This window comes from Nicotiana tabacum, chromosome 8 (assembly GCF_000715075.1).
Source record: "Nicotiana tabacum cultivar K326 chromosome 8, ASM71507v2, whole genome shotgun sequence".
NCBI classification, from domain to species: Eukaryota; Viridiplantae; Streptophyta; class Magnoliopsida; order Solanales; family Solanaceae; genus Nicotiana; species Nicotiana tabacum.
The window spans coordinates 129,587,619-129,605,506 of NC_134087.1; the positions used below are offsets into that span (position 1 = coordinate 129,587,619).

General features: G+C 39.3%; 2 protein-coding genes across 2 annotated transcripts; one reads left to right on the forward strand and one right to left on the reverse strand.

The window, feature by feature from the left end:
• Positions 1–3,106: 3,106 nt before the first annotated feature.
• LOC142163308 (uncharacterized) lies at positions 3,107–3,598 on the reverse strand. Its single transcript, XM_075220581.1, has one exon. It carries the CDS (start codon positions 3,596–3,598, stop codon positions 3,107–3,109), a length of 492 nt encoding a protein of 163 aa, XP_075076682.1.
• A 12,495-nt stretch (positions 3,599–16,093) lies between these two features.
• On the forward strand, positions 16,094–17,678 carry LOC107817800 (uncharacterized). The gene is made up of 3 exons (XM_016643671.1): positions 16,094–16,493; positions 16,607–16,980; positions 17,358–17,678. Exons 1-3 carry the CDS (start codon positions 16,094–16,096, stop codon positions 17,676–17,678), a joined length of 1,095 nt encoding a protein of 364 aa, XP_016499157.1.
• The last annotated feature ends 210 nt before the right edge of the window (positions 17,679–17,888 follow it).

Consider the following 17,888-nt stretch of genomic DNA (forward strand, 5'->3'; position numbering starts at 1 on the left):
CTCAACTGCTCCATTTGCCTTGGGGTGGTACGGGGTGGAATTTCGATGCGTAATCTTAAACTGTTGACATACCTCTTTCATCAAATGACTATTAAGATTAGCACTGTTATCTGTGATGATCACCTTTGAGATTCCGAACTGACAAATGATATTTGAATGAACAAAATCAACCACTGCCTTCTTGGTCATAGATTTAAAAGTCTTAGCTTCAACCCACTTAGTGAAATAATTGATGGCCACTAAAATGAATCCTTGGAATATGCCTAAATTATATTGTTCAAAACCATTGACAAAGATCATGCAAACATTACCGATACGGTATAGCTTTAAATCTCGAGTCTCCCATTCTCCTTGAATCTTGTGCACCAAAAGATCTGGGTCTCCCAAGACTTCCTGAACTCCCATATCTACGGCTAACCTCAATCCCAAAATGCATGCCCCGTACTCAACCATGTTGTTGGTACAATAGAAATGAAGTTGAGCCGTAACAGGGTAGTGATGCCCTATTTCAGAAATAAGCATGGCCCCTATTCTGACACTTTTCATGTTAGCGGCCCCATCAAAGAAACGTTTCCAAACTTGCTTGTCATCCCATTCCACCTCGTCAATATGCATCACCTCTTCATCAGGAAAATAAGTCCTCAATGGCTCATACGCTTCATCCACCGGGTTCTCGGCCAAATGATCGGCCAATGCTTGGGATTTCATCGCGTTCCGAGTCACATAGATGATGTCAAACTCTGTGAGCAAAATCTGCCACTTTGCAAGTCTTCCTATGGGCATAGGCTTCTAAAAGATATACTTAAGAGGATCCAAATGAGAAATGAGGTTAGTAGTGTAGGACGATAGATAATGTTTTAGCTTTTGTGCCACCCAAGTCAGGGCGCAACATGTCCTTTCAAGGGGAGTATACGTAACCTCATATGATGTGAACTTCTTGCTGAGATAATAGTTGTCTTGCTCCTTTCTTCCGGTGATGTCATGTTGACCCAGTACGCAACCGAACAAATAGTCTAGGACTGTCAAATAAAGAATTAAAGGCATCTCGGGTTCCGGCGGGACCAACACAGGTAGGTTTGACAAGTACCCCTTGATCTTATCAAATGCTTCTTGGCACTCATCAGTACATTTGACCGCAGCATCCTTCTTCAGCAACTTAAAGATGGGCTCACAAGTTGTAGTGAGTTGAGCAATAAACCTGCTGATGTAGTTCAAACGCCCAAGCAGACTCATCACCTCAGTTTTGTTCCTTGGAGGTGGCAATTCTTGGATAACTTTGATTTTTGACGGGTCCAATTCAATGCCTTGGCTACTAACTATGAATCCCAACAGTTTTTCAGATGGAACACCAAATGCACACTTGGTAGGGTTAAGCTTAAGATTGTACCTGCGAAGCCTTTGGATAAACTTCCTCAAATCTCCGACATGGTCGGCCTGTTGCTTTGACTTTACGATCACATCATCCACACAAACCTCAATCTCCTTGTGTATCATGTCATGGAACACAGTATTCATTGCCCTCATGTAAGTTTCCCTAGCATTTTTCAAACCAAATGGCATTACCCGATAGCAATAAGTCCCTCATGGTGTGATGAATGTTGTCTTTTCTACATCCTCCTCATCCATCAAGATCTGGTGGTATCCCGCATAGCAATCCACAAAAGAACCAATCTCATGCTTGGCATAGTTGTCAATCAAAATGTGAATATTTGGCAATGGAAAATTATCCTTTGGACTTGCTTTGTTGAGATCACGGTAATCAACGCACACCCTGGTCTTGCCATCATTTTTTGGCACTGGCACAACATTAGCTAACCAAGTGGGGTATCGCGTGACTCGAATGACCTTTGCGCTCAGTTGCTTTGTGATTTCCTCCTTGATCTTCACACTCATATCAGTTTTGAACTTTCTCAACTTATGCTTAACGGGAGGGAATGGCGGGTCAGTGGGCAATTTGTGAACCACCAAGTCAATACTTAGACCCGGCATGTCGTCGTATGACCATGAAAAAATGTCTTTATATTCAAATAGTGGTTTGATTATTTTCTCCCTGATTTGCGGTTCCAAGTGTACACTTATCTTGGTTTCCCTGATGTTATCTGGATCCCCTAAATTGATTGCTTCAGTTTTATTCAAGTTAGGTTTGGTTTTCTCTTCAAAGTGACTTAGCTCTTTACTAATTTCCTCAAATGCTTCCTCTCATCATATTCTATTTCATCATTACACTTTATTTCTTGAATTATTATTTCAAAGTTAGATTGGCTTTTAAGACTGGGCTGAAGATTCCTCATGCATGTCATGTCATTGAAACCGGCATAAAAAGAACTGTACAAAGAAAGAAAATAAAATGACACTATCAGGAGTAATGGAAAAGGGAAATTGCATTTTATTAAAATTAAAGGTTAGAAGGGTTTGTACATCAACAGACAGAAAATAAAATCTAAATACATCCCTGGAATAATCCAGATAAACTGAAAGGAAAACAAAGCAAACTATCAAAACTCCTTTTGGGTAGGGAGAAGAGTAGCATCCCAATTGTTAAGCTTCACTTTCGGCCCAATAAACTACACATCTATTTTACTGGAACCTTCCCTAGTTTCTACCATGTTTACCTCGTCAAACAGACTCTGGAACCTTTTAACCAATTCCTCATCAAAATCAACCACAAGCTTTGGCACTATTATCACTGGACGCTTCACGATCCCTACCTTGATGAAAGACCTGGAGAGACGTGGAACTGGATTAGGGAGAGACATGCCTTCTTTTTCAGCTTTCGAGCCTTCTTCACATCATACCCTGCAGGCTTGAACCCCAGACCAAATCTGCCTAAATTTTCACGCAAGGACACTGGCTACATGATACCTTGTAGAGATGAACCCAGACCATTGCTCTGCATAAAACCATTTTTCAACATCTCGGTTACTACCATGAAGATTGCAAATGCTAACTTTCGACCCGGGATGTAGTCCCCTTCCAGAAACTTTTCAACTAACACCGTCTCAAACACTTGATAGACCTACGGCCCCTTATCCTCTTCAGCCTCGATTAACGGAACGGAGGTATCATTGAAAGCACATAAATTCTCATCCCCATGCACGACGATTTCTTATCTATCCCATTCGAACTTCACCATCTGGTGTAAAGAAAACGGAACTGCCTTGGCAATATGTATCCAAGGCCTACCCAACAGCAAATTGTAAGAAACAGCCACATCTAGTACCTGGAACTCCATAGTGAAGTCAGCTGGTCCTATTGTCAACTCGAGCATGATGTAGCCAATAGAGTCTTTTCCCCCTCTGTCAAAACCTAGGACGCATATGTTGTTCTTATGAATCCTTTTATCATCAACTTTTAACTTGTTCAGAGTAGAGAGAGGGAAGATGTTTGTATTGGAACCATTGTCAATTAACACCCTTGTGACTACAGAATTTTCACATTTCACTGTGAGATAGAGGGAGCGATTGTGTTCTGTACCCTCCAGAGGAAAATCGTCATCCGAGAATGTGATCCTGTTAGACTCAAATATCTTATTGGCAATCTTCTCCAAATGGTTCACTGTGATTTTTTCGGGGACATGAGCTATGTTAAGAATCTTCATCAGGGCCCGTCGGTGCTCATCTGAATGGATCAACAATGATAATAGGGAAATCTAAGCAGGAGTCTTTCTCAACTGTTCTACGTTGGAGTAATCTTGTACCTTTGTTTTTCTCAAAAACTCCTCCACCTCTTCTTCAGTGACCGGTTTCTTCACTAGAACTGGATTGTCCTTGAGAGTTTTAGCATTCCTTAACTCTTCCGGGGCAAAGCATCTCCCCGAACGAGTTAATACCTGGGCCTCGTTAAATTCCTCTTTCACTTCCTTCCCCTTATAGGTCACTATCACTCGCTTATAGTTCCATGGGATAGTCTTGGTGTTAGCTACCGGCAGCTGGGTCATAGGTTTGATAATGATAAGGTCCGTGCGAGCACCCTCCACAATTAAGACTGGTTTACTTGCGACCCCCGGCACGATCACCTTTGGCTTTTCTTGCTTTGCTACAACATCACTTGGGGACCTCTTTTCAACTACCACAACTGGCTTATAATTTGGCATGCTCAACATGTCCGTCGATCCTTCAACTATGAAAGAGGTTGCTTTTGTGACAACCGGGTCCTTGACCGACTTACTTTCACTAGACCGGATCATCATGACAGATTATGAAAGCTTCTTGGGCTTCCCATCTTTATGCACTATCTCAATCATGTGTGTTTCAGCATGGGCTGGCAAGGGGTTCTGATTGATGTTGGGTGCTTCTAGGCTCTGGACCACAATCTGGTTCATATCAATGAGATCTTGGATGGCGTTATTCAAGTGCCAACCATTTTCTATGTCGTGCCCCAGAATATCACAACAATACGCACATCTTAGAGAATAATCTAGGTTCTTTGGAGGGGGGTTTGGTAGTTTAGACTCAACTAGCCTCAGAACTTCCAACTGCCTCAACCTTTAAAATAGGTTGGTATAACATTCCCCAAGTGGGGTGAAAGTTTTCTTCCGTTGTAACCTTTCATTCCTGAATTCTAGCTTGGCTTGAAAATTTGGACCAGTAGGGTTTCATTATGTTTGTAGCGGTAGGTAAGGGTTTTGTGGAGCTGGTGCACGCCATTACGGGTGTGGAGGGGGTTGAGCATATGACTATGCATGATGGACATGATATTGGGGTGGCCGGACTCAGTATTGAGGCTCTGGTGGTGGGAAGTAGTGCTAGGGTGGACTATATGGAGTTGGAGTATAGGCTTGGAGCTGGGGTCGAGGTTGGGTGTAATGGGTAGGAGAATCTCCTGGTTCGTACCATGATCCTGAAACGACCATAGCAACATCCTCTTTCTTCTTTTTCCCAAGCATGCCTCCGGTGCCATTCTGGATTGCCTTCGTAGTTTCTTTGATGGCAGAGTAGCTCATGATCTTGCTTGATTTGAGCTCATCCTCTACCATTCCTCCCATTTTTACTACTTCATTGAAAGACTTACCTATGGTCGAGATCAGATGACCAAAGTAAGTAGGCTCCAAGGCCTGAAGAAAGTATTCCACCATTTCGTTCTCCTCCATTTGAGGGTTAACCCTTGCTGCCTGTTCTCTCCAGTGGAAACCGTATCCCCTAAAACTTTCACTAGGCTTCTTCTCAATCTTAGTCAAAGATAGACAATCTGGAACAATCTCGATGTTGTATTGGAAATGACGAGCAAATGTTTGGGCCAAATCATCCCAGGTGTACCATCTGATGTGATCCTGACAAGTGTACCACTCCAATGTCGCGCCACTCACACTCTGGCTAAAGTATGACATTAACAGCTCATCTTTCCCACCGGATCCTCTCATTTTACTGCAGAATACCCTTAAGTGGGCCACGGGATCTCCGTTCCCATCATACAAGTCAAATTTGGGCATTTTGAACCCAACAGGTAGTTGTACGTCAGGGAACAAACATAGATATTTGTAGGCTACACTTACTTGACCTCACAACCCTTGCATGTTTCTAAGCGATTGTTCCAGGCTTCTCACCTTCCTAAACATCTCCTCTTGTTCTGGGTTTTTAGGTGGTTTCTTAGTCTCAACAGGGAGGTTGAAACGAGGATTGTAGGATTAATGATATGGGGCCTTGAAAGTAGGCTTTGGGAGATAGTACTGATTATCTTGGGTATAGAATAATGGCTCACTGGAAGATCAATGGAGTGTAGCTGGTGGAGGTGCTACGAAAACAGGGATAGCTGGTGGAGGGGGTATGGGGTTGTTTTGGCTGGTGGAGCTTGTATGGTTTGGGAAGTGGTGCCATGATAGCAGTGGTAAGGGGTGAAGTTTGGTGCATGTTGTGGGGATGAATCTGTAGTGGGAGGTTCTTAGGACTGAACTAGCGGTGGGATGAAATCAGGGTTGGCGGGGTATGATGGTGGGGGACGCCCTTTTATCCATGTCTGGTACATCTCTGCCATTTGGTGTTTCAACTTATGTAACTCCTCTTTCAGACCAACCTCAGACTCTTCCACCTCTCTCGGTGGATCAATAATACTTATGTCTATTTCTTGGCCAGCCATGATCAACTTGTTTTTAGACCTGGTGATGTACAAATGGGTTGCCAGAATGCCAAACAACCTAACCACCTTCTTGTACTCAATGACAACAGCGAATTTGTCAGTATTAAAGATATAACAGATAGGCAACCACACATTTGGGATGCAATGCACCTAGACAGTTAAAGCTTCTATCTTGTATTTGAATGGCTGCATGCTTCATTCCGGCTTTTAACTAACTCTTCGCATTTTTTGCTTTCTCTTCTCTCTCTTTTCTCTTTTCACTCCAAACCCTCTTTAATCACTATTGCCTTTTTCCACTTGTTTTTGTTGCCTCCCTTTTATTTTGCACTCGTTTTTTCTCTCTTGATTTGCCATTATTTCTTTCCACTCGATTTTCTTTATTTTCTTTCTCTCTTCTTTTTCCTTTTTTTCTTTTCAATTTATGGTTATGATCGAATAATATTGGGATTACCTATGTACAATGGCGCCACATGAATCAGATCATTACGTAGTTCAGGGGACAAATGCGAAATAAAAGAAAGATACATTTTTTGGGTTTTCAAATTTTCATAAAATAATTAAAAAAATCCTTATTACAGTGACTTCTTCTACAGATTTAGACATAAAAACTGACAGACTCGACAAGTGGACTAACAAACGCCAAAATAAAACTGAAAATACAGACTCGAAAATGAACTAACAAACTCTAAGAGAAACTGACAATACAGACTCGAACAAATAAAATCAAGAATACATAAGTGCCTCAACTACTGCTCTAGGGGCCTGTGGGACATCAGTCAGTCTCGCCAGGGGCCTATCTGCAAGATCTCCTTGGAGGCGATCCAGGTCATTCATTATTTGGAGAACAAAGGTCATCACTGCGGCAAAGAAGGTGGTCCTAGTCATGTCCTCACATTCATGGCATTTCATGACGATATAGTTGGCGATTGCTCTAACCCTTTCCTAATGATGCCCTTCTCTTGGAGCAAACGCCCAATTTGTTGAGACCTAGCTTCTAGCACTTGGGTGTCATGATGGCTTTGACCTTGCAGCTATTGCGTATCTTCCTCTAGCTGAGACATTAATGCATAACAATGTTCCCTTTTCACCTTAAAGCTCTTTGTTTGTTTGGTCATCTCATTCTCGAGGGTAGTGAGCTTTTTCTTCAAGTTTGTAACTTCTCCCTCATATTTCCTTTTCAATTGCCTGACAAACTCTGCCCGTCCCTCTGCGTTCTTCGCCAACTGTGCATGGGCTCTCGTCAGACTACCCTCGGATTTTCTAAATCATCCACGTACTCAGATATTTTCCTCCTAAGACCATTTTTGAGTCTTTCATCCATTTGGCTCCTTTCCTGATTCTCAATAGCTATCTTCATTTTTTGGATCTGGGCTCGAAGGGCTTTGTTTTCTTGGGCCAATTTCTTCTTCTCCCCTTCATCAGCAGCAGCCTGTACACTTTTGTCAAATTTAAGATCTCTGATTTACCCCTCCAATTTGCTTATTGTGGCTCTGTAGCTTGTCTCTTTTGCCAACCAATCTCATTGCTCATATGCCCCATCAGTGAATTGTTGAACATGGGGCCTTTTGGCGGGCCGTTCGGGCTCTTGATGGACTTGAGACCTTTTACCATTCCAGGTTGTGTAACTAGGCTTCAACTCACCTTTGGACAGATCCCGCACCTGAGTCTTTGGATCCACGAACCTACACTGATGCCAAATTTGGCGCACCTTTTCTTCCGGGAATACATATTTTGGCCCTAGTTTGATGACCTGTCGACTCAAATCTTCATCATGTGGGATAGTCTGGTACCTGCCTAGCTGGCGCAGAACCCTGTGTAGGGCATAGGGCTAAATGCTTCGGAGACCCATTAATAGAAGAAAACACATTTCGGTCAACATGTAAATGACCGGGAGCCACCCGAATGTCCAATCAATTTTGCTTGCAGTCAGAGAGATCAAATGTGTGAACCATGCCTCCGTACCTTCCAGAAACTCATGACCCTCCAACTGGTTTTCATGTTCATCAATGCATTTAAGACCGGTCATACCACAGTTCATGTACCTTGGACGATGGCAAAGGTGTTCTTCCATCCAAAGTTGTAAAAGCATGTTGCAACTCTCAAAAGAAAATCCCCCTTCTCGGCAAACAGTTAGAGCTCAATAAATCTCTGTTAGGATCATCGGTAAAATGGTGCCATTAGGCTTTTTAGTCATGAAGTTGGCCATTCCCACGAGCCCCAACTCTATATTTCCATCCTTTCTTGGGAAGATTAAGACGCCCAGGAATGCCACTATAAAAGCCAGTCCTCGCCGGGATTCCCATTTACCTTTGTTCCTTGAATGAGTTAGACCAGTATCTGGGGCCTCAAAACCGTGGGGATCCCCATAACGCCGGTACAAGAAGTAAAATGTGCAAAATCCCTCAGCCAAATTTCCATCTTGAATTTCCCAACTGATACTTAGAAGGTCCAGAAACTTATGAAGAGTCACTGCTCTAGGTGCCACCGGGTATCGATTTCTGAGATTCCCACAAAGACCAACATAGCCCGCTATTTCCTCAAGCGTAGGGGTTAGCTCAAAATCAAAAAAATGAAACACATTATGAGTCGGGTCCCAAAAATATATCAAAGCCTCAATTATATCAAACCTCGGCTTAATCTTCAAAAGACCAATGAGACCGCCCAAAGCTTTTATCACAATATCTCTACTGACGTTCCTTAAATTATTCCACCACATATGGAGTTCTAACGGGATTTCCTCGAGGACTCTGAAGGGTTCATATTCAATAGTGTTCATCCTGCACATTTATTTAGAGTGATTGGCTAAAAGACCATGATTTATTTTGACTCAAGAGAAAATTATCAATTTTCAAAAATTCCAATTTAAAACAAAAATAAGTTTACAAATACGGCCCTTCAGCACCTCAGGAAAGAAGATTTTAGAACTGTGTTTGCTAATCGGCCAAAAATTTGAAAAAGGACCATAGGTGGCTATTCTTGTCAAAGCAGCCTTCCGGCGCCCTTTTGGGGGTATTTTGGCTATTTTAGACAAGAATGGCATTACCTAATTTTATTTACGACGAAACAACAACACTTCATATTTTTGGGTTATTTTTGCAAAAATGGAGTTGGACCCGGTGAGGTTTGCCTACGTATCCCACATCCAGTAAGAATCAAACTTGCATAGTTTGGTCAATTTTGACACAACAGAAAAACATAAACATTTTGAAATAGCTTTTCCCTTCTTCTTTTTTCAAAAATTTCAGCATAGTTTGGGGATATTTGGACACCAAGTTTTTCACAGGCGGGTAATTTCCTCTCTCTTACCTCAATTTGGTTTTTCTCAATTTTTTTCCCTATTCTAGAAGACGATCAACATGTAATCCGAGTCAAATAAATGTGCAAGTAGCAAGTAAAATGCATCAGGATGGTCTTTTGATTTCGGGTACATCTGTCCTAGATGGACCCAACCCCTGTGTTGAGTCCCCAAAGTCAAATGCACGTGATGCAAACAAGCGTTCCTACTGGGGATCCGGCATGAGGCAATGTTATACTATGTTTAAAAACTTGGGTTTATTTGTTCTAGACCTGGCTTACCCAAGCAGACAGCTCGAGCCGGGGGGCAGCGTACTGGGAATACAGAAGCTTCACCGGCTTTGCAACTTGTCCGACCCTCGTTCTAAAATTGGGATATGACTCTAACAGAAGAGAAGCTACACGAAGTGCACCCTTCCCAGATGATTAAGAAGACTCAGAGAGATGAGGGTTTCGTAACAATTTATATACAATTCAACAATATCAAAGTGGTAATAAAAAGCGGCATTTAGCACATTAGGTTCAAACATATAAAAAACAGATAATAAATAAAAGTCAACTATAACAGTTATTCTAAGCTCGAATTCTGATCCATGAACCAGAAGTTCTGGGTTCTTCTCCCCCAGCAGGGTCGCCAGAGCTATCACACCTCCTTTTTCCTACCACCGGAAGGGGTATAGGGGAGTTTTTCCAATTTAAGTGACAATCGAAATGGGATTATCTATTGAATTCAGAGTCTCCACTTGGGATAGTTTATTAGTATCCCAAGTCACCGGTTTAAAATCACGAATCGAGGAAAGATTGACTCTATTTTACAGTCTGCGAAACAAAGCAATCCGAGTAAGGAATTCTGTTAACCCGGGAGAAGGTGTCAGGCATTTTCGGGTTCTGTGGTTTTAGCACGGTCGCTCAACTGTTAATATTGGCCTATTTATTTGATTTTAAAACATCTTTGAAACCTATGTGCATTTTTAATCCATTTAAACCGCTCTTAATATTTAGGGAAATGCAAGATTATTTAAAACGCATCGTAAGCCATGCAACATGAAATGCACCCACGGTTCACAACACGCTTTATCTAACCTTGTTAGAAATTAGAATCGAGTCACATGAAATGTACACCCGAATTTAGCAATTACAAATCACAACTACGTCACAGGAACCGTACCCATAGTCATGATAAATGTTTAGTTAACGCGCCTAAAGCAAACTACGAAATTTATTTTTAGTATCTAAGTTATAAAATTAATATGAGGGCCATAGGTGATTCAATTATAAATGGCACACCTCAATCAATCATAAAGAAGAGAATTATGTTCAATTAAAGAGGATTATAAAGTCCCTCCTTAATCTAACTCAGGATTTAGTCTAAATTTACTAATTGCAAATATGCATTGAGATAAATTGATAGGCTTTTGATTACTTAAGGAAGATCGAACCAGCTGCAGGTTAGCTGAGGATTTAACGAAAGTACATGGGCTGGGCTTGAAGTTGAACCCACCACTTAGAACGAAAGGCCAAATCCAACCAGCGATATGATTGGGCCAATAATGAGCCCAGCAATGCACTGAACTCCACATGACGAGCCATTTGTCTAAACATAAGATGCGAAAGGAAAAAGGGTGGGGAAGAAGACCTTTGGGCCTGAAATTGTGCCCAAGACAAGAAAAAACACATCTGGACGCTTTGGGCCTCGAAATTGAGCCCAGCACTCGAACAAAGGTCTAAGACCACACCTAAAATGATCTTGACCAGGCCATCCATTTAGGCCCACATCTTGGCCCAATTCATTAATGAAAAATGCTGGCCTATTGAATATACTTAAAAGCAAGTACATAAATTTGAGAATTACAATTAACTATCATAACTAAATGTACCCAAATTAACTATACAAAACAGATCACTGAAAGAACAAGTTTATACAATTTAATCATAACAACTAAATAATCTAACTACTCATTAACGAAAAGCTTCACAAAAAATGATCCATCCTTCTGCTAAGGCGGCATACTTCCATCCAAGGAGATTTTGTGTTTCAAAACAGTGCTTGAGTTTGCAAGAGTAGCTATAGAACTAATTTGCAAATCTGCATTTGACTACTATAGTAGCAGACAAATGAGACAAATAGTTAGTACAATTATAACCCTTCATGGTTTCAACACATAAGGAAAGATTAACCAACATTGTCAAAATCTTTTCTAATACTATCTCACAGGCTTCATTAGTTAGTTTACCATGTCAAATAACGAAACAACAAAATGAGAGCAGGTTTCAGTCTTCATATGGATCCCATTGACGATTTTAAGCATGCTGGATCTTCACATTATAGTCTGAAGTTTTTTCAAAAAAAAAAATTAAAAGCTTAAACATGTAGGAAAAAAAAGAAATCACAGATGATTACTAACCCACGTAAAAGGAATCATGCCGATTTTCAAGCAGTAAATCTAAACTAGATCTATACAAGTCCACCAAAATTCACATAAAACCCATTTACTGAACAAATTCGATATTAAGCATTCCATTTCAGAAAAGAAACCACAATACATGAAGAAGGAACTGAAAATGGTACCTTGAATGAGTAACAAAAAGGAAAACAGTAAGTGTAAGATGAAGGAAACTGGTTGAAAAACTTCAAAAGAAAAGGAACAACAGCAATAACCAACACAGCAGCAGGAACCAGTAGTGAAAATCAAACAAACAGCTTCAAAGACCAGCCAAGCTTCAGCTTAGAAGACTAGAATTTCCATGAAAACTTTTAAAATTACAAAAGAAAATCAGAAAGACCAGCCAGTAATGCAGAAAACTGTTTTTGTGTTTTTTAGGGTATGAAATTCTGATTGTTTTTTCAGGACTTTGGTGCAGAGAATAATAATCTAAAATCTGTGAAAGAAAGGAACTACTTACAGGCCTAAAAGGCCATGTGCCAAAAGCCAAATCAGGGAAATATTCCCTCAGCCTGAAAAGGCATCTTTCCTAACCAACTAGGATAGCTGGTTGTCCCCTATTGGCTCGGCATATTTGTGTTAACCAAATAAGGACAGCTGCCTCCCATTCTAGAAGTTTCCTAATGTAGGAATTATCTGAAAGTCCCTATTTCATTTCCCAACTTGAACCCTAAGTTTACAATTGTTCAATTGACCCCCCTAAGAGTTTCTAACAATTACAAACCAGGGCAAACAACATCAAACAAGAATTAAAAGGAAATAAAGATCAAATGGCACAAACCCTAAAACCTTTAACTAAACCTAGATTCTCTTAGCATGAACTGAAATCAGAAATGAGGCAAAACAGAGATATTTAAACCTAATTACTAACACAAGTCCAGAATTAATCAATAATGAGCCATTTTCTAAGAAGTAAACCCATTGAAGAAACCAACATTACTGTATCAGGGAATCACAACAACAGAAAGAAACTAGCATACTGATTTTAACTCAAACTAACTAGACACAAGTTAAACCAATATTTAACAAACCCTAGCCGAAAAACTGACCATCTAATGACTCTGATGGAAAATGCATAAATTAACCCTAAACTACTGACTAACATCAATGATTAATCACAAAAGTTAACAAACAATTCTGAAAAATTAAAACCCTAAATCATGCAACTACGAACAGAACAACCACAACAAGAAATCAATGTTCAAGAAAAGAAACCAAACGAGAAATTACCTATACCAGTTGGGACTTGGAGAACCTGACCGGAGTTTGGACATGGTTAGGGCAGGTTTGAAAATGAGTCAAACCTACATGAATCAATTGCTCCTATTGAGAAGCAAATGACTCATGTAGGTATGAACCATTTGAACTTCAGTAGAGGCTTTTAGGTTTTTCTTTCTCTTTTTTTTCCAGATTTTCAATTTGAAATTACTCCAGTTTGAAAGGCATTTTGAGCAAAATAGCAGGATATTAGGGGTGAGGGGAGCGGAGAGATGACCTGGTGAGGTTTTGGGGTGGTTTGGGCAGACTAGGGTTTTGGGTATCAATCTTAAATCTAAAATTGGAGGGATTTGAGAGGGATTCGAGGAATTGGTTCTATATTTTGGAAAGAGGAGGAGGTGGGTAGTGTTTGGTGTGAATTTGGAGTGAATCGGAGCACCGGAACCGTCGTGAGGCGATTTTCGGCAGGTGGTTGACGGCGGAGGTGGCGGAGGTGGCGGAGGGTGTGAGGGCGGCTAGGGCTTCACGTCTCTGAGGTTGAGAGACATGGAATGGGGGGTCGAATGGGTATGGCGGCATTTGGACAGTCTTATACTTAGGGGGTTAGTTCCGAACCATTGGATCACTAGGATACAACGACTGTGATCAAAGATAGTCGAAACGGGGTCGTTTTGGTTTAGACGGGGCTGGCTGGACCGGGTATGGGGCATTGGGCTGGATTTGGGGCGAGTTTGGGAAAAAATATTTGGGCTTCAGCCCCTTTGGCCTAATAAAATCAAACCCCTTCTGAATTAACCCTTTATTTCCTTTTCTTTTTGTTTTTGTTTTTCTTTTTTTTCTTTAATTAAAAACTTAAATCAAAATCCTAAATTAATCTAGATTGTAAAACTAACCAATTTCTTAAAATTATAAAAATTCCTTGATCCTAAATCAAAAAGAAAAATCGATAATCTAGCAATTAAAAGGTAAAAATGTAAAATGGCCCATTTTTGTAATTTTTCTTATTTTTAATAAAATAAATAATTAACTAACTAATCCTAAAAATGTAAGAATAAAATCTAAATGCAATGCAAGGTATTTTGGCATTTTTCATGATTTTTAATGAAAATTAAACATGCACAAACATGCAAACAATTAATAAAATTCTACAAAAATCCTACAAAATGAAAAATAATTGGAAAAAATCTATTTTCTTGAATTTTATAGGAGTAATTCATATAGGGCAAAAATTACGTGATCACAATTGTGACACCAAATTCTGGGTAGAGTTGTATGTTGGATTATGTACTAGTATATGGTTAAACTATTAGTTTTCGTCTTCTGCATTTCTGTTTATTGTAATTATTCCGCTATTGATCACCTGTTATATTGAACTGCTAAAAAGGCTAAGTAAATGGGTTAATGAATCTATAATACTCGGCTTGCCTAGCTTTTATGAGTAGGCTCCGTCACGACTCCTGAGGGTGGGAAATTCAGGTCGTGACAATTTTCAAGCCCCAACATCCACTAAAACCCTATATCTGTTTACAAATAACTATTACAAGCCCAAATAAATACAAATAAAATTAAGGAATTTTTTCATACATGTACAAAATTAGAAACGTTATTACCAAAAATGTCCATGTTTACATAATTATCCGACCTACCCATGTTTAGACTACAAAATATATACATTTATTTAAAGAAGAATCCTTTATGCATTAGCCTTCCTTTTTTAGACGCGGGGAATTGGGATCACAGAGGATTCTTCGGAGAATTTACTGACGCAATCTTCACAATTTATTTAAGCTTGCTATTACATCGATTTACTCTCATCAACGTCGCACAATCAAGTTCATTACTCTGATTTTCTGTATCTCCTCTGGTTTCAAAATCAGAAACGAAGATCGGCGGAAAAAAATTGCAAACAACTATCTCCAATAGTATTGAATTCGGCGATATAATGACAAATTTAGCTATTATGCTTCAGCTAAATGGTCATTGGGATAGCATTGGCAGGTACAACGATTTTAATGTTGATAGAATAGTAGTCAGCAAGGATTAAAATTACAATCAATTGAATTCTGCAATTGCAGAACATCTAATGATCAATACCTCTGAGAAAATCATCGAAATCAAATACATTGTCAATGAACATTGTCCTCCAATGGAAATTAGGAACGATATGGGAGTTCGAGTATACATGGAGACCAAAAAGGAAAACAAAAGCTTAGGAATGTATCCGCTATGTATAACAGTGTGTGATTTCGATTTGGAAAGCAGTAGCTCTAATACGAGCACAATTGCAGGTTTGTTTTGTATTTTCAGTGGTGATGTTCTGTCAGTTTTTTGTTTTCTACAATTATTCTACACAATAACTATAATGATACAACTAACAAATGTAGTTCAACTATTATAACTGTTGAAGTATTCAATTTTAATTATTACACAATTTTACTACAAATTAACTACAATATACTTCTGAATTGTATATACTTTTAATTGAGTGCGGGTTCATCTGGAACAGTGCTGTTGATGGATAGGCCAGCATCTCCGCCGATTGGGGAATGTGAAAGTAACATAATAATAGAACATACACCAAATGTTATTGAAGTAGGCCAAGTCTACAAAGACAAGCAAACAATTGTCAATGCAATGAAGCACTATTCTGTCATGAATAAGTTCTAATTTAGGGTGAAGAGGTCTAGCGCAAGAAGGTAGGAACAGTTCTATTGTCAAATTTGTATTTGTGTTTATTTTATAGTTGTTTGGTATTCTTTTATTTATAGGTAGTGCTTTCTTTGTATATAATTGTTAACAAATTTGTAGTTTTTTTGTAAATAAATTGTTTAATATAAGATTTTTGTGCTTAAATAGCCTATTAATTTGTAGCGATATTTTTCATACCAATTTTTAACTTATTTTTTTTATGTAGTTACTGCCTGGTTTGTATTGGGGACAATTGTACATGGCAATTCAAATCAACCATCATAAACGAATCAACATTGTTCAAGGTTTGAAAATTCAACAGCCTGCACACATGCTCTTTGATGGACAATACACACATACAACGCAAAGCAACTGTCATGGTAGTTGCCAGCATGGTGATTCCAAAATATACGGATCCTAAGACAATATACACACCAAAAAAAATACAGACTGATATGTTGTCGGATCATGGTGTGAACTTAACATACATGCAAGCTTGGAGAGTAAAGGAAAAGGCTTTGGAATTTTTGAGAGGTCACCCTGCTGATTCCTACAGTCGCTTGCCAAGTTATTTGTATATTCTGGAGAAGACTTATCCGGGGACGGTAGTTAATTTAAAGAAGACTGAAGATGTTTTTTTCTTGTACGCATTTGTTGTGCTTAGTACATCCATCAAGGGTTGGGAGTATTGTAGGCCAGTTGTGGTAGTTGATGGAACCTTCTTGAAGTCGGCATACAAAGGAATAATGTTAACAGCCAGCACAATGGATGCAGCAGGTATTGTAGATTCTTTGTAGAAATATTGTTGTAAAGTTATTTTCAGTATCTACTTTTTATACTGTCAAATTTTATTACAGAAATTGATTTTCTTTTTGCCACCTGTGTGATAGGTAGCATATTACCACTGACATACGCTATTGTTGATTCAGAAAATGACGCAGCATGGAATTGGTTTTTTGAGCAATACAAAGATGTGTATGGTGAAAAACCTAATATGTGTATTATTTCGGACCGAAATGAGAGTATCTTGAAGGCAACATCTACTGTTTATACTGGAAGGCCACATTATGCTTGCATGTGGCTCATTTGGATAAATGTAAGGTCAAAGTTCAGGAAGGGTTATCTAAAGATAAGCAAATTGTACTTTGCAACAACACGATCATACACAATTGATGAATTTAATGAAAGAATGTCAAAGAATGAAGAGATCGACGTGTGCGTTAAAGCATACTTATACGATATTGGCTATCACAGATGGTCTCGGGTACATGCTACGGTGAACAGAACGTGGACGATGACATAAAACATTGCAGAGTCATTGAATGCGGTAAGAAAAGATGCAAGAGAGATGCCCATAGTAGACCTATTAGAGTACATGAGGACTCTTCTTGAAAGTTGGAATAATGAAAAGTTATTGAAAGCAAAGGGTACATTCACATACCTTGGGAAAAATACAACAAAGAGTTTGAGGACAACAAGACATTATCGTAGAAGATGAGAGTAAGCTATATCCAGTAACATCAGATCAACGATTCCATCAAACTAAATATATAATGTTAATTGTAGATAACTTGTAGTAAAAATGTTGTTATTTTGTACATATCGCTGACAATTAGTTGTGTGCTTGAAATGAATTTGTAGGTGAGGGCTTCAACAGACCACATCCATACAGTGCTATACGGTGCGGAGCGCTTTATTGTTTACCTTCAAAACAAAAGATGTAGTTGTGGACAGTTCCATCTTGACGAACTTCCTTGTCCACATGCTTTGGCGGCCTTGAGGCACAGGGATGAGTCTTATGAAAACTATTATTATCCTTATTACATGAGGGAAAGTCTTTTGAAGACTTATGAAACACCAGTAGATCCGCTTCCTGACGAAAGCAAATGGAATGTACCACAACATGTAGCCGAAGAAGTTGTAAAGCCACCAACTGGGAAAAGACAGCCATGGAGACCTTAGAAATAAAGATACAAACCATTTGATGAAGTAAAAGCAAAGAAGTACAAGTTTCACGTGAAAACTGTGGGCTAGAAGGGCATAACAAAAGATCTTGTAAGAATTCACCCAAAAGGAAATAAAAATTGATAAAGTAACTACAACTTTTTGATAGATTGTATTGAGGTATTCTGGAGAATTATAGTTGAGTTGTAATTCTGTTGATAAATTGAA

Coding starts and splice junctions, on each gene's coding strand:
- LOC142163308 (XM_075220581.1), bottom strand. CDS start 3,598: ATGAAGATTCTTAACATAGCTCATGTCCCCGAAAAAATCACAGTGAAC.
- LOC107817800 (XM_016643671.1), top strand. CDS start 16,094: ATGGTAGTTGCCAGCATGGTGATTCCAAAATATACGGATCCTAAGACA. Junction 16,494..16,606: donor CAGCACAATGGATGCAGCAG/GTATTGTAGATT, acceptor CCTGTGTGATAG/GTAGCATATTACCACTGACA. Junction 16,981..17,357: donor GCTATCACAGATGGTCTCGG/GTACATGCTACG, acceptor ATGAATTTGTAG/GTGAGGGCTTCAACAGACCA.